The sequence below is a fragment of the Ailuropoda melanoleuca genome, chromosome 1 (genome assembly GCF_002007445.2).
Source record: "Ailuropoda melanoleuca isolate Jingjing chromosome 1, ASM200744v2, whole genome shotgun sequence".
Classification (NCBI taxonomy): domain Eukaryota; kingdom Metazoa; phylum Chordata; class Mammalia; order Carnivora; family Ursidae; genus Ailuropoda; species Ailuropoda melanoleuca.
The window spans coordinates 4,276,214-4,293,195 of NC_048218.1; the positions used below are offsets into that span (position 1 = coordinate 4,276,214).

General features: G+C 54.5%; 1 protein-coding gene across 2 annotated transcripts in view; it reads right to left on the reverse strand.

The window, feature by feature from the left end:
- MX2 (MX dynamin like GTPase 2) overlaps positions 1-16,982 on the reverse strand; it is a 29,412-nt gene that overhangs the window by 8,918 nt on the left and 3,512 nt on the right. The window contains exons 2-7 of one of the 2 annotated variants that reach the window (XM_034655423.1): positions 13,035-13,349; positions 12,296-12,488; positions 10,666-10,803; positions 8,390-8,544; positions 6,732-6,870; positions 2,823-3,021 (exon numbers count right to left, since the gene is read on the reverse strand). In XM_034655423.1, the coding sequence (XP_034511314.1) occupies positions 2,823-3,021; positions 6,732-6,870; positions 8,390-8,544; positions 10,666-10,803; positions 12,296-12,488; positions 13,035-13,283 (1,073 nt within the window). In that variant the 5' untranslated portion in view covers positions 13,284-13,349. The remainder of the gene's footprint in view (positions 1-2,822; positions 3,022-6,731; positions 6,871-8,389; positions 8,545-10,665; positions 10,804-12,295; positions 12,489-13,034; positions 13,350-16,982) is intronic. The other variant, XM_034655432.1, reaches the window with a different exon arrangement.

Below are 16,982 nucleotides of genomic sequence, written 5' to 3' on the forward strand. Positions count from 1 at the left end.
CTGGCTGAAATGGAGGCGGGAGGCCAGAAGGGGGAGCTCCCACGCCATACCATGGTCCAGGAAGTGTCTGTTCCAGACCCAGCAGAGGACTCCTCACCAGGAGAGAATCATCAACTACCCGCCCCTGCAGGAAAGGATGTGCACTGTCTCTCCCACAAGCAATCGACCACCCCTGCAACCTAGCCGAGGAAAAACCGTCAGCACCCTGAACGCTTGCCTTTCTCCAAAGGACTGGGTTCAAAACAACCCAATTTCCTCCTTCTTCTCCATAAAATAAAAAAGAACTCAATGTTTTATTTCTAAGGTCAATAACCTATGTGATCATTTTTCCTATTCTGAGCTTTGTAAGTGTCAGCTCCCTAGGGTGACATAGGCCATCAGAAAGCCAAGTAGTGCATTAGAAAGACAGCTGTTAATTATGGGGTGAGCCCAAACCCAAGTAAGTGGGGTGCTAGAAAGGTTACATCTATTTTCTCTTTTTATCGTCTCAATAACCTCACGTGGTAAGTCATCTTTTTACCTACAGGAAAAGAAAACAAACTTAACTTCATAGAGGATAAGCAACTTGCCCAAACTAGTATTTTCTTTCTTGTAACAAATAATTATTTTCAAATAGCCAAATCAGTCTTGATAAAGAAGAAAAACCTGGAGGCATTATAGTTCCTGATTTCAAGCATATATTACAAAGCTACCATAATTAAAACAATATGGGCTCGCATAAACACAGACATATAGACCAATGGAACAGAACAGTAAGCCCAGAAATAAACCCATGCACGTGCAGTTAGCTGGTCTTTGACGGAGGGTCAAGAATATACGATGGGGAAAGAATCGTCTCTCACCGAATCATGATGGGAAAACCAGACAACCACGTGCAAAATAACACAACTGGACCCTCTTACACTATTACACGAAAGTCTGACTAAAGGCTTGAGTGTAAAAGGTGCCTGGGGGGCTCAGTCAGTTGAGCATCAGACTCTTGATTTTGGCTCAGGTCATGATCTCGGGGTTGTGGGATCGAGCCCTGTGCTCAGCAGGGACAGTGCTTATCCCCTTCCCTCTGCTTCCCCCCTTTCTCGTGCTCTCTCTCAAATAAATAAATAAATAAATAAATAAATAAATAAATAAATAAATAAGTTAAATCTTGGCGGGGGGGGGAACTCCTAGAAGAAAACATTAGGAAAAATCTCATGATATTGGTCTTGGAAAGGATTTCGTGGATATGACACCAAAAGCACAGACAACCAAAGCAAAAACGGATAAATAGGATTCCATCAACTAAAAAGCTTCTCCAGAGCAATGCAGACAACCAGCAAAGGGAAAAGCAACCTGTGGAGTGGGAAAAGATACGTGTGAACTGAATCGCTGATAACGGGCCAATTTCCAAAACATACAAAGAACATAATTCAACAATGACATTTCATTGTAGAAACCCCCAATGAAACCCCCAAAACCCAATTCAAAATGGGCCCAATATTTGAATAGAGATTTCTTCCGAGAAGACACACGAAGGGCCTGCAGGTACATGAGAAAATGCTCAACGCCACCAGTCATCAGGGGACTGCGCGTCAGAAGTACGATGAGACACCACCTCACATCCGTCAGGATGAACGGCATCCAAAATCCCCACAAGTGTCAGCAGAGAGGCGGGAAAACATGAGCCCTCGTGCGCTGTCGGTGGGAATGCAGAATGGCGCAACCTCTACGGAAAGCAGCGCAGAAGTTCCTGAAAAAATTAAAATACGGAACCGCCCTATGATCCAGCAATCCCACTCCTGGGCATTTATCCAGAAGAACTGAAGGCAAGGTCACAAAGAGATATTAGCCCTCCCATGTGTATTGTGACGCCATTCACAGACATGGAAACAACCTAAGTGTCCACGGTGGATGGATGGGTAAAGAAAAGTCACACAAAGGTACAGGACTCGGCTCTTTAAAAGGCCATTCTGACACCGGCTACGCTATGGAAGAATCTTGAGGACATTACGTGGAGTGAAAGAAGCCAGTCCCAGAAGGACAAACACTGTCTGATGACACTTACATGATCTGTCTACACTGGCCAAACTCATAGAACCAGAGAGTGGAGTGGTGGTTGCCAGGGGTCGGGGGACAGGAAACAGGGACTTGCTGATCAACAGAGGCAACATTTCAGTTATGCGAGATGAGTAAATTCTAGAGGTGGCTGGTCCACCCTGTGCCTGTAGTTAACAGGATCGTATTGTGCGTTAAAAATCCGTTGAGAGGGTTGATCTCGTGTGAAGTGTTCTTACCCCAATAAAATTAAAAATTAAAAAACAAACTGCATGGTACTTACTAAGTGGCAGGCACGGTTCTAAGGGTTTTACAAAGACTAACGTATGAATCCGTGAACAACCGATTTTAAAGGCACAGAGAGGCTCAGTAGTTGGCCCAGGGCCACACACCGGGCTGCAGTGTTCGTTATTTACACGGATTCAGGAAGGAGCCCACAAGACCATTTTTCCAGTGCTGCTCTGAGTGTTTCTCATGCAACGGGTGAGTCCCTGCACACGGGCACTCAAGGATTTCCACGCGGAAGCAGGACGACAAAGCACGTCAATGCACTTTCTCATCCAAGACTTCGCTTCCCCAAGGCCCTTGAGTGGTACTGTTCACAGCATGGTCCCTGTGCCGGTAACATTGGCCTCTACCGGGAACGTGATAGAAACACAAACACCTGGGCCCCGGCCCAGACCCGGGGTGAACACGGACGTGGTCTACGTTGATCGCTATCACTTGGCCGCCATCTTGGCCAGTTCCGGAAGGCAGGGGAGTAGTCCTGGGACGGTCCTCAAGAATCTCACCTGAAATGTGGATGTGTCTGGAAGAACGTCGTTTCTTTCATGGTCGCCTCGGCCAGGGTCAGCTTGTTGGTGACCTCCTCCTGGCCCCGGCACCTCACGATCATGTAACCCTTCTGGAGACGGTACGTGAGGTTCTGTGCCACTCGCATGACCACGGGTTCGGTGCCCTTGTCCACGAGATCTGGTTTGGTCAGGACTCCTGGGAGAGGAGTAGCCAAAGACAGTGGAAAAAGTCAGTTTTCCTCCTCACATACGCTTGAATGCTGTTAGGCTCTGGGATCCGTCTTGGATCCCAGGAGGACCCGTGAGGCCTTCCGGAGCTCGGGTGGTGCAGGGCCCGAAACCCCATTCACGCATTGCATCGCCACCCCTCTTATCTACATCTTTATTTGCTCTCCCGCTTGCTCAATTCAGTCATTTCCTTGTGTAATTTACTGAACAAACGTGTCCGGGCCCTGCTGGGTTCCAGACACCAGGGCCGCGCGCATCGTCAGAACAGACGGGCTCCACTGTGCTCCCTGCAATGGCCTGTTCCCTGCTGGACGGAGGGTCTGGGTCCCCCTCTAGTGTTTCCTGTCACAGACTCACTCTGCCTTCTTCTTGCGGGTGGGAGTCTCCTTGGACAGCGTCCTCCCTGCCTCCCTCTCTCCCTGCTGCCCCCACCACCCCCACTTAGATTGGCTGGAACACTTTGAATTCTGAGTATTGATTTCTACTCATGTTCTTAGGGTGTCAAATAGCCACTGCATTTTTTTGTCTGTTTAGGGCGGAAACCCGATGTCAACTTCTCTCTTTGTCCTTGGTTTTAATTTGTGGTTAAGTCTGGCCATTTGGCTTATCATTTCCTGAAACTTTCCTGGTACCTAAGCAGATGAATTTCTTTCTGTTTTGACCTTCCTATTATCAAAGGCGGTCATCAAGAACGTACCATAATTTATACTCGCTAAAAGGCTTGCGTGCGCACAGACCTTCATGTCACTAAGGGAGCCGACAGGTCTCTGAACCCATGCCCAGCACATTCCACCAGTAAAAGAGAGGACCCTCCCTGGGGAGGGGCTGCAGCAGCCACGAAGGCCCCTCCCTGGAGCCCGTGGTCATTCAGGAAAGCCTAGATCACTGTAGTCCGAGAGAAAGTAGGAAGATAAGAAGGAGTGTGGTTTGCCATGAGAACTCTCCCTCGCTGGGCAGAGAGGGCCGTCTCATCCAGGGCCTCAGTGTGAAGCCAGGAGCTCAAGTAGGAAATTCTCATGACTCCAGCGACAGCCCCAGCACACGAGCAACTACTGGGCCACCGAGAAGGGCACAGTCAACAGTGTTTCTTCTTTTTAACTTAACTCCTTCCTGAGCACATTACGTATTCATGTTGAATGTAAACATGCTTATTAAGTCCACTGCTGTAGGTGCTGAGAAAGTGGCCGTGAACGAGACTGCCAAGTCCCTGATTTTGTGACTAGCCCCTCACCTTCTAGTGGGTGGAAGCCAGATAAATTAGTCTAGAGTTGTACAAGCAATAAAGAAAAAGTATCTGATATTGAGGCGTGCGAGGCAGAGAGTGAAAATCCAGTCATGTGCAGGCAGGGGTGGGTGGTCCGCTGTGGGCTTGGGGGGACAAAGAAGGCCTCTGGGAGGGTAGCGTTTGGCCGAGATCCAAATGAGAGGAAGGAGCCAGGCCTGCGAGGATGGAGGAAGAGCATTCCAGGCCCTGGGGTGACAGCTACACAGGAGAGTAGTGGGCAAGGCAGAAGCGATGGGAGCCAGGCTCAGACAGGCATAGGGAACCAGGTCACAGAAGGCTTTGTTGTCCAGGAAAGGGATCTAGGATTTGTGTCGTGAGGTAGGAACGTTAGGTTAGAAGCAGAGGAGAGGCCTGACTTTATTTACCTGCTTAAAGCCAGTGGGGAGTGTGCCACAGTGGGCAAGGTCAGTGCCCGGAGACCCAGTCTCCAGAATGACGTTGGAATCATCCAGGCAAGAGATGGTGGCGGTTTGGTCTGGCGGTGCGCGTGGAGATGGAGGGTAGTGGACGGACTTGGTAGAGGTCTGGAGACAGAGTCACCAGGACTCCAGATGAGTTAGACAGGGAAGCAGGGAAGGAGGAGTCACGTGTGACTCTTAGATGTGGCTCTAGAACTGGACAGGCAGGTGCGGTGCTGTGAGGGAGGTGGAGAAGCCATGGGAAAGAGAAGAGTCGAGATGCAGCAGGGTATCTGGAGCTGTGTTTGGGTCACATTACACTGGAGACGTTCATTAGACATCCAAGTGGAGATGTCGAGTCTAGGGAAAGGTTAGGGTTACAAACTGAGATCTGGGAGTTGCCAGCACGCAGAGACTCAAAGCCACAGACGGCTAAGCTCACCTAAAGAACACACGTGGATAGAAGGGAGATCTCAGAACCAAGTTTTGGGTTTCCAACATTTAGAGGTCAGAGAATGGAAGAAACACCCAGACAAGACTAAGCATGTGACCTCCAGTGGCCAGTGAAGGAGACGGAGTGCGGATGGCAACCCTGAAGCCAGCAGGCTGTGTTACCGCAAAGGAAGGAGAGATTTCCAGAAGGAGGGAGTGGTCCACCGTCGGACTGTGTCTGAGGTGGAGAAAGATGGGGACAGAGAAGTGACTGGATGTGTGTCAGCACGGAGGGCATTGGCGACCTTAACAGATGCCATCTCTGTGCCATGGTGGTGACAGGAGTCCCTCTGGGGCTGGCTGAGTAGACACTGTGTGTCTAGCAGTGGGCGGATGAGGGGACCGGCCTCGAGGACAGCCTGAAAATACAGTGGCCCCCAGTTCTTTCTGAAACTTGGTATTATGGAAACCACTACTCTATTAGTCATTAACCTTGTTCTAGTCTCACCCTTTGCAAGTACTGTATAGAAAGGCATTCAGTTCTCTTTTTTAAAAATTGTGGCAAAGTACACATAACTCATGTGTGCAAGAGAATAACTCAACCAGTGAAAACAGGGTGCTTCCTCTATCACTCCATCTTCGGTTATCCTGTTTTTAAAAATCGCGTATCTTTAAAAATTATGGCAAAATCTACATCACATAGAAGTCACCGTCTTGACCGTTTTAAAGTGGACAGCTCAGCGGTGTCCGGTCCTCATGGTTGTGAAACCCCAGGATTCACTTCATCTTACAGAACTGAAGCTCTGTTCTCATCCACTAACTCCCGGTCGCCCCTGTTCTATAAACATATTAGTATCCAGAGAGCTGACCCTATGGACAGATGATGTTACCTACGGCGGCCATCAGTGAGACATCCTTCCTGATCTAGGATCGAGAGAGGACAACGGGCACGGAGCTACAATGACCCGGGACCCAAACCCAGAGTGTTCTCTCTGGCTCGGTGTGTTTGTGATGCTTGCAGAAGTCGACAGCTAACAGGGCACAAGCATGATCTAACACAGAGTGAAACATTATGCTGGAGGTCTATGGCCCTCATATCCATTTCTATCCTTCCTGGAAAACCAGGCATTTATTTGGGAAGAAACGGGAGCCTGGGAGAATGCTCCCGGAGGCCTTATGAAGGTCCTCTCCATGTGCCAGCAGGTCCCAAGAACTTTACCTGTGGAATGGCACAACGGAAGCGCCAGTCGCTTTCTCCCTTCCAGACCGTTGTGGGAGAGCAGATAAGGCAGTTCTTGTCCCCCCCGCGCCCAGAATGGTTTGGGAACGCAAATGAGGGCCAAGAGGAAGGAGGACGGAGAACCTCCAGATTCTGGCCACACCCCTCACCCTGACCGTGAGCGGAGATGGCCATGCGCAGGGTGGCACTGCGCCCTGAGCCCACCGAGCTTCTGCGGGGAATAGCACGGGTCTCTAAGAGCGCTGCCTTCCGGGACCACCTAAATATAGAAGAAGTCTCCCCCTTCCTCCCAGTCCTCTGGAAGCTTGGTTCTGTCTTCTCACCTATGGTCCTGTCTCCTTCGGGGTCCACTTCCTGAGCCATGCTCAGCGCCTCCGTGGTGGCGATGTCCACGTTGCAGGGGACCACCACCAAGTTGATGGTCTGCTGCCTCTGAATGTACTTCTTGATGAGTGCCTTGATCTGACGCAAAAAAAATCTCATGAAGGAAGAGCAGGTCTCTGGTCAACCAACAGCACAGCTAGACAGGTGTGATTGTCAAAAGCCAGTTTCCAAGAGCGTGACCCAGTTCTCACTCTTCCGGGCGTTGACGTGGCCAATCCCCTTTCACGGGCATGCCTGCCCCATCTACCCTGACTAGGTTCTCTGCTGCTTTCCTGCTTCCCTTCAAACCCCACCACTGGGATTTCTTCTTTCCCGCGGACTCTCTGATTCCTGTAGCCAGACTAAACCTCTCCTTCTCCAAATCTCTCCTGAGATGCCTCCGAGAGTCCGCCTTTTCTTACAGTGTTTGCGTATGTGTCCTACTTGCCCTGCATAGCCACAAATAGGAAATTTGCATCACGTAAGCACAAGCTGGCACCATATAAACAGTTAAGTGCTGGGGTCAAATAAAAATGACAAATACAAACGGGCCCAGTTAGATCCTAGCCATGGGAACATTTCACTGAGTAAAGTTATAATCAACTTCTGCAACTGAGTTTATAGAATAAACTCGTGTTCTAGAATAACCTTAGAGAATAAATTCACGTTAAATGTGAATTGTCCTGAAGTTAAAAGTCGTCTTCTTGTCGGCCTTCATCCCCTCTGCTGCCCACGTGTAAGACCTGTTCTGCCGACGTCTGTACATGAACAGACCATCCAGGGTTCTCTGCCTCTGCACCGTGGACAGTTCAGGATGGACAGCTCTTTGCTGCGGGCGCCAGCCGGCTCATTACAGAAAATTTAGCTGCCTCTCTGGTCTCTACCCACCGGATGCAGGTAGCAACCCCTCTTTCCCAAGTTGTGAGAACCATAAATGTCCCAGACATTGCGGATGTCCCTGGGGGGAAAATAGGCTTGGGGTAGGAACCACTACGGGAAACACGCTTCTTTACCTTCTGTTCATGCAACAAACATTACGGGCACCCCCAGGTGCTAGGTCCATTCCAGGATCTAGGGATTCAGCCCTGAACACACAGGCGATGTCCCTCGGGGGTTTTCGTCCCAGGAGGGAACGCAGACGCTCAACAAGGATGGTAAATAGAAGTGGAAGGACCAGGTGCAGGGTATTGGGTATCAGGGAGGGAATCCCGGACAAGGTGGCATTTGGGAGAACTTGGGAGGAAGTATGGGAGTGTGGAAATCTGGGCAGAGAGAGGGATGGGAGAGAAGATGCAAGGCTGGCGTGCTCAGGGACTGTTGAGGATTCGGGTGTGGCTGGAGCAGGTGAGGAATGGAGCCCAGGGAGAGATGTGGCCCATGAGCTCGTGGGGCCAGAGCACATTAGACATTTAAAGCTTTCATGCTGATGGACGTGGAGCCACTGGAGAGCGCTGGGGAGTGACAGCCTCTGCCCTGTGCCCTAGGCACTGCTCCCCCAGTCTCCTCCCCAACCACTCGGGCGGGGGGAGGCACTCCAGAGCCCCTGGGGCTGCCCGCAGAGACCCAGAAGTCCCCCTATCTTCAGCTTGGTCCATTCCCAAGTTCCAGAAAAGTTCACCTGCAATCCGATGTCCTGGGGCTGGTTTCCCACAGGCACCCTGGTGATGCCGGGGAGGTCAATGAGGGTCAGATCCGGAACCTCAGGGGAGGTGATCTCCAGACTGATGAGCTCATGGCTGATGCTAAGTCCGTTCCCAGCTATGGTGTTCTGGGCTGTAGAGGCCGAGAGAGGGGAAACCCAGAGTCCAGATTAATGACCCATCCAAGCAAAAGCAGTTGTAAGAGCCTCTGAGAGGCCCTGTGCTTAGGAAACATGTCACGGAGGCCTGACGAGTGGTCTCTGAGGCCACTCAGGGCGCCGTTGAACACACAGACCGCCCGAAAGCCTGGAGGGAAACACCACATGCTCACAATGGGGTTACGATGGGTTCTGTTCTTTTTATGCTTTTTTAACATTTCCCAGTGAGTGTTGTAGTGTCTTCAAATACCTCCCCAAATTCTTCCACGCTCTTCCCTCCAAAAGGTGAACCCCTGCGCCAGGGCTGGACGTAGGGACCTCTGTCTAAAGACAGACATGGCGGAAGTGACAGTGTGTGACCAGCAATAACGACACAGGGACCGCCACCTGCTCTCTTTCACGTGGCTCACTCTGGGGGACGCGCCAGCCTGTCCCAAGAACACCAAGTACCCCCACCCAGGTGACAGGTTCAAAGACAGAAGAAATGTTTCTTTTTGAGCTGGACTCGAGCTCTGCTGGTGCGGCAGGACGGTTTCCGACCCCCTGGAGGGTGGCCAAAGGACTGACAGGCTCTGGGTCAGAAACGGAAGGTGCACACAGTTGTCACGAAAACCAAGTGTCAATAAAGATGGCCCCTCCGTGCCACGGACGGGAGCTCCCATCACATCCGCAAGCTAAGACTGGCATGGGGAGGGAGGACAGGCATGCGGATGTGGGCATGAGAGCTCCGCAGAGCAAATCTCCCGGCCGGACGAAGGTCGTGCGGCAGAGCTGAGAGAGTACCCCCCCACACCCCCACTTCCACCATCACGCCCAGCTCCCTGCTGCACATGCTCCTGGCTTGCCTGTCACCCACAGTGATGTCCAGATGCCCTTGGGCAGGCAGGGGCCACCACACATGCCAAGGGGATCTCGCCCCTTCCTAGGAGCACCCCTGTAGGCGAGCTGGAAAAAAGCAGTCCTCCCACAGGCTGTTCATGTCACAACCAGAACACGGACCAACTAAGATGTCTCATGCCTATGTGCACGTGGGGCCCGAGCCGTCACAGGGAGCCCCATGTTCGGAGGCCCCCCCCACTCCGGTTTACTAATCTGCTTTCACAGTCTTGAAATTCTGAGTCATTCTGAATGGGGGGTGGGGTCTGGGAGCCTGACTTTGCGCTGAGGCCCCGAGTCACGTAGCTGGCCCTGCTCGGCGCGTAGTGTCGTGCACTCTGAGCGCAGAGGACCCATCGTGGAGCCTGGTTCAAGTCCGGATGCTGACTGGGCGGGTCTGGGGTGTCTCCCTGAGACTCTGCAGGGCCAACAAGCCCCCAGACAGAGTCGCTGCTGCAGACCAGGTGCCACCCTGAGGGGCCAGGGGCCGGATGGCCTAGGGAATCCAGAAAGGAGAGGAAGCTTGGATGGTCTGGGGGAGGGGGAGGGGGGTACCAACGGCAAACATCGTGGGACACGCATGCCAAGGACAAGGACACAGAGGCCGCTGGTCACCGGCTCAAGGGGAAGCATAGAGACATAAGGACGATGCTCCCCCATCACCTGGCCTTGTCCCCAAGGGTGGCCTCTCCCCTCAACACCTCCCTTCCTCCTCCTCCTCCTTCTCTTGGAATTAGCCACGGAGTCACCATGCAACAGAAAGCGAGTCCTGGCGCATCAGGGCTGGAGGACACTTCTCTCTCCAGCAGCCTGGTTGGGTGGTCGTCAGGGGTGAGCATAAGAACTGGGGGCGAGACTTCTCCGTTCTGGAGGAGACCCCTCTGCTGAGCCATTTGAGGCCTGCAGACACGAGGTTCTCGGGGAGCTGCGCCCGGGAAGTCACGGAGAGAGGCTGTGTTTGTTATAAGTCACATGGAGCCCCCCACGTCCCGAATCTGCTTTAATAATCTGCAGAGCAGGGGCTCAGGACAGCGGTGACCGGGACGGCAGGGGGTCCTGCAAGGGGCACTTCCCGGAGGAGGGGACAGTGTGCAGCAGGAGGACAGGCACAAGAAGAGCCTGGGAGGAAGAGGCCCGACGACCAGGAGGCCGAGAAGGAGCCAGGATGGGGAGGGGAGCGGCCCCCAGAGCCGCACCGGCGGGAACCCGGGGCCTCCTACCTTTGAGGATCTCCGTCTCCACCTGGGATGGGTCCTGGAGCTGGAGCGCCGTCTTGCGGTAGCTGACCCGCCCCCTCCACGTGCCCTCGTGCCGCTGTTTCTTCAGCTTCAACACCAGCGGGCACCTGGTCACGGTTCCTGAGAGCGCCCCACACATCCTCAGTTCCCTTGAAAAGGAGGGGTCGCGGGTGCCTTTCCCCTCGCCCCTCCATGGAGCTGCCCCAGGGCCCTGTGCTTCGTGGTCACTGAGCCTCCAGGCTGACCACGGCCGCTGTCCCCGCCGTGCTGCTCTGGAAGCCACACCAGCCCGAGCCGAGGCTCTGCGTGTCTGAGGGCTCCCTGGGACACCTGGGCTGGAGTCCCACCTCCGGCTTTGGCCGTGGGACTGGCCTTTGTCCAGGTGGCCGCAGAGGGCAGAGGTCAGATGGACGTGTGGAGCGGTGAGATCTGTCCCACCCCCTCCCAGCCCCTCACACTTGGGGGTGGAGGGTGTGGAGAGAAGGCAGCTAGAGGCAGGGCAAGAGTCGGGACATCCTAGGGAGGGGGTTCAAGGGCATTCTTTGGGTGCCGTTGGCGCAGCCAGAGCTCAGACAGCCTGGAACCGCCCTGAGCTTCTTGGGGCGGGGCGCTCCTGTTGCGAAGCCCCGAGCACTACACGTGTCCTCTCTATTGCTGGCCCTATGAGGGCAGCATCATCTCCTCGCCCAGCCTGGGGACAGGCCCAGAGTCACAAACACGCCACTGGCACCTGGACCCTCCACCATGCTGCACCTCTCCCCAGAATGCGGAGCCCAGGGCAGAGCAGACGAGCGACTGCTCCAGACCCTTCCTCCCTCGTGCGCCAGGTGCCCGGCGGGGCTGACCGGGACCTCACAGGACACCCTGGAGTCTAGGACTGGGCTGCCAGGGGCCGGGAGAGGGCGCAGGCCGGGGTGCCTGGTGTGGCAGCTGCTGGCAGGGGCTGTGCAGGACCTGGGCAGCCCTCTGGGGTCCCCACACCCTCCTCTGTGCCTGGGGGCAGCCCAGCTGAGCCGGTATGGGTGGCCCCCAACCCCTGGGGTGCAGTCGGGTCTGGGCTACGGCAGCACTGGCAGGACAGGGAGCAGGGGGAGGGACCCGGACGCAGCCTCCCCCACCAGGCCTGGAGGGCGCTGTCTCTTCCCTTCCCCCTTTCCTTTATTTTATTCAATCGCAAACGTATAGCAACCTCTTAACTCTACACACATTTTATATATTTTTTTTAAAGGAAAACAGTGTGTCTTATCACACTATGATCCTGGCTAATCACTTTTCCAAACATTGAGAAAAATTTTTCACACATCCCCTGAGACTTAGAAATTCAATGTGATCAAAGAAAAGTTTCTGCGCTCTTAACAGAGACTGCTAGAAAAACATGCAAGGTCCTCGGGCCTCGACTTACCCAGGCCCAACGAGAGCTACTGATGTGAAAGGGGGTCAGAAACCTGGGGGCCGTGGGGGACCCCCCCCCCAGCTACCTGCCAGACCAGGCCACACACGGCAGACTTAAGCCTTCCAGGGCCTGTCTCTGAAGCCCTGGCCCCCCAGGGATGCTTTGCGGCCCACGGGCAGCCCAGCTGGTTGTGCAGCGAAGCTGGGCCAGGGTCCTTACCGCTGCCTCTGGGGAGGGCGACCCCTGACAGAGCCTCCAGCACCGAGCTCTTGCCCGAGCTCTGGTCCCCGATGACGGCGATGGCGGGCAGGGCCAGGTCCTGCTCCACGCCCAGCGCCCGCAGGGAGTCGATGAGGTCGAGGCAGGGGCGCACCTTCTCCTCGTACTGGCTAGCCAGGCTGAGCTCGAGGCCCTGGAAGAGGCAGGATTCCCATCATCATCGGGAATTTGGGGGCAGAACGTGTGACGCCACTGATGTTGGGGCACAGACAGGAGGTGGGAGGGCCTCAGGGAGGTCCTCACGCTCTCTTCCTGCAGAGGCTTTGCTTCTGCTGCTGTGGGGCTAGCTGGCTGGGGAGGCGCCTCACTGAGCAGGGAGAAAGCACGCAGGGGTGGGAGTTCCCGGCCAGAGGGAGGAAAGGAGCCAGGTCCTGGGCCCCGGGGAGGGATGATATGGGGAGTGGGGTGGGTTACCAATGGCGGCAGTGACCATAGCAGCTGCAGGAAATCTCCCCTGGGAGGGAGGGAGACCTCAGCACCTGGAAGAGAAGTCCCAGGCTTGCTGCCCCCAAGATCGGGTACGTCCCAGGGGCTTGCTGGAGGTGCCTGGGAAACCATGGGGCACCGGCTTTGCTGGTGGGATTGGACCAGACTTGTGGGTTTATGGCCGTGATTGGGGAGCTCACCTCTGGCCAGCAGCTGGAACGCACCCTTCCTGAAATCCCTCTGCATGACTTACCTTTGCCCTCTGTTGGCCCCTGCTTCCTTCTAGCTGCTGAGGGTTCAGTGCCAGCGAGAAGAACTCCTTGGTGAGGGAAACGGGATCCTGCCCTCTGACCTGATGGTTTGGGGGACACATCATGTGTCCTGCTCCCTCACCAGATGGCGGTGGCTGCTGCTGGAAGAAATTCAGTTCTTTTTTTGGTTGCTGTTGAGGAAGAAACATCTTCCGCTTCTGGTATGGCCAAGACCCTGGTGGCTTTGACATTAGTCACTGAGTCAGAACTGGTGGCAGTGCTCGCCGATGCTCAGCACGTCGTCTTCTTAACAAGCTCTGCAAAGACACAGGACGGCGGAGTGGCCCACTGTCCTTGGGCAGCCCCTCCCAGGCCGGACCTTCACCAGCCCCGCCTTGCCCAACCCCACACCACGCACCCGCATGCAGACCTGGGGGAGACCTCGAGAATAAATCCGCTGACTTATTTAATCTCCTTAAATAAGGAAATTGTGTTAGTTACATTAACCTCCATGATAGAAACACACAATAAATTACTTCTCAGGGGGCTGAGCTGGAGGAGTTTGCTCTCCCGGTGAGTCAAGGGCTCCCTTTTGTCAAAGAGTAAAGGACACAGTCAGTCTGTGCACCCTTCTCCCTTGGCGGCAAGGAGGCTTGCAAGCAAATCATGGGGAGTCGTAGGGTCGTGGGCCTTGCCATGCTCCTTGGCTCCCATCCCCAGAGTCTTATCAGGCCTTATTCTTGTTTTAAGATTTTGCAAGCAAAGGGGGTGCCTGGGTGGCTCAGTCGTTAAGCGTCTGCCTTTGGCCCAGGGCCTGATCCCAGGGTCCTGGGATCGAGCTCCGCATCGTGCTCCCTGCTCTGCTGGGAGCCTGCTTCTTCCTCTCCCACTCCCCCTGCTTGTGTTCCCTCTCTCATTGGCTGTGTCTCTTTCTGTCAAATAAATAAATAAAATCTTCAAAAAAAAAAAAAAAGATTTTGCAAGCAGAAAGAATTAGGGGTCCCCAGGAAAAGAACGATGAGATACAGCTTTCTTGACATAAGAAGGGTCATTTTAGGCCCCGGCCATCCTGGGATCTGTGCCTGACCAGCACTACTTGCCCAAAGCACATTTCTTGCAGAACCTCCGGGGATATGTCAAAATTGCGGAAGAACAGAGCCCCGTAGTTAAGGACTTTAAGGGAAGAAAAGAATGTAAGAATGAACAGCCACCATCGGGCCAGGAGATAGCCTGATGGTGTCAGGGACAATCAATCAGTGATGAAACTCCCAGGGCTGGTTCAAAAGTAAAGATTGGCCCGACACACTCTTGAGTTCTCATTGCAAGATCTAAACCCCATGAGCTCGGAGATTCCAGACCAACTGGACCCAGAGAACTGATGGTGTCGTCCTGGCTGGCCCTGTGGCTTCCGTCACTGGGGACCTGGACTCTGTCACTTAAGATGGCTTTTGCCCCAAGCCCGCACTGTGATTGCCACTGCACAAGCCCCGTCATGAATGTGCACGTGCCCTTAGCGTAAAGCTTTCCCGGTTCTGTGGTTTGAGGAGACCCGACTTTGGGAAATAGCCCCGGCGTTCTTCTTTGGTTGTTCCAAGTACCACCTTCCCCATCCTATTCTCGGGCTTGGTTGGTTATGCCCTTTGGCTCACGACTGCCAACAAGAGGCGAACCCAGTTTCGGGTAACTGTTATACAAGCAATTTACAGCAGCACATGAGAGAGATGGTCTTTAGGGGTCCACACATTCTCTGCCTTTCCTGGTGGGAGCTCGCGGACCCTGGGAGGAAGGGTTGCAGCCGCAGACACGGAGGTGCCACAGAGGCGCCCCGGGGAAGTGAGCATGGAGAAACACCTGCTCTTGGGATTCGCACGCGGCAGGATGGGGCAGCAGGATCTGATCAAGTTAGGAGCACAGAATTGTCTTTGAAAAGATGGGGACCATAAAGGGTGGTGCACAGGACAGGAGCAGACAGGAGGGACAGGAGGAGCGTGCCAGGGGAGAAGCACAGGCAGGGGAAAGATGGCTGGTCCTGCGCCGGGATCACCGGGGCTGCCCCCAGAAGAGAGGGTTTCCTTCCTTCCTTCCCTCTCATTGGGACCCTGCCGGGCCCCACTCCCAACTAGACCCTGCAGGGCCAACGGGCTGGAATCCGCTTACAGGAGCTGAGCCAGCAACCCAGAGGAAGAAGGAGCCCCAAGGGTACGCAAAGAGTAGGACGCAGGGAAGATCACGGCCGAGCACAGAAGGAGGCAGACCAGAGGCGAGGGTCCCTGGCTCCTGAAGGAGGTGTCGTCTGGACTGAGGGACAGTGGATGGGGAAGGGAGGGAGTTGTTTTGCATCGTCCCTGGGCCTCTGCCTGCATCCTTGATCACTTCCAGGGAATCCTCATTGGATGGACGATGTTGCTTGTCTCCTTCCCAGCACGGGACAGAGCAGGGGTGTGGCTGGACCCGAGGACGAGTCAGAAAGCCCGGGCCATAGACAGCGCAAGCTCAGAACGGTAGCCTGAGCTCAGTCCCCACACCACCCCCCACAGCCTCTGTCCACCGTCCACCCAGTCCTAGAGCAGCCGGGGTAGAGGGACCCGAGAAAGCGACCTCATCCCATTAGGACTGCCTTGCTGCTGGGTCCATGGAGACAGTGCCCCCCCCCCCCCGTTGAAGGCACCCTGAAGTTGTGACGAGGTTACCTACATCACAGGTAAGCCTCTGAGTGACATGCAGGTGAAGAAAAGGCATTACCCAGAATTGTCAGGCGATGGTTCCCAAACTGTGTGTCAGGGCACCCTGAGGAACCTCAGCAAACTTGCAGGGGCATTTGTGGTGTATTTAAAATTTCTCAGGGGTTCACAGAGACACCTGTTGGACACCACACAACCTGCTATTACTGAGTTTTTGGACCTCACAGCAACAATTGATGGATAGGCTATTGGTCAGGGGTGAAGGGGTTAGACTCCCCCCTCCGCCCCCCCCAGTCAAGAATGCACCACTTTGGCTCGCGGATTATCTTGGGCTGAAGGCAACTGAGACCATGCGGCTCAGGAAAAACTGTGCCCCTCCCTGCACTCCATAGGGGAATCCAAACTGGGGGTCTTTCCAGAATAAGGGCGCTCAGCAGAGATACATTTTATCTATATGTCGAGGCAACCATCTAATCAGCAAACAGCTGCTCTTGTTGCCCCGTGAAGTGCGTCCCTTCCCTCCGAAGTCCCAGACCCCCGGCCCTTCTCCTTCGTTCAGGATGCCATGTGTGCCCCCTGTCGCCTGACCTTCTGGAACGTCCATGCCTGTGGATTCCCCGTACACACGCTGTTAAATTAGATTTTCTCCTGTTGATCCGTCTCATGGAGACATGATTCTTAGTCCAGCTACAAGGACATTAAAGGGGCAGGAGTTCTTGCTCCCCCAAAAGGGGGCACCACCAATGAATCACGGAGACACTCAGGGTACCCTAGACAGAGAAAGTTTGGGAATCTCCACTATGAGACTGAACCCAGACCGGGGGATACCGAGGCCGGGTGAGGCTACGTGTGCCCTGAGAGGCGAGGAAGGAGTAGGGAGGGGGTGGTAGGGGAGATGGACAGACAGATGGGCTGGGCGGGAAAGGGTCCGTGATGCTGCTCATGTGCCCTGCGGTCCCGGGAACCCTATGATCTCACTTACAGCGTCCTGTGTTTATCAGACATGGGAAGTGAAATTCAGACAGGCTGAACAGCTGGGGTTCCATCCCTGCCTCGAAAGTAACAGACTCGGGATTCCAACAGTGGATTATTTTGACAATGAGGAAACAGTGAAGTTATTCACATTTTGAAAACACGTCACAGGGGCACCTGGGGGGCTTCCGTCGATTAAGCGCCTGCCTTCGGCTCAGGTCATGATCCGGGGGTCCTGGGATTGAGTGCTGTGGTAGGCTTCCTGCTGGGTGAGGAGCCTACTTCTCCCTCTGCCCC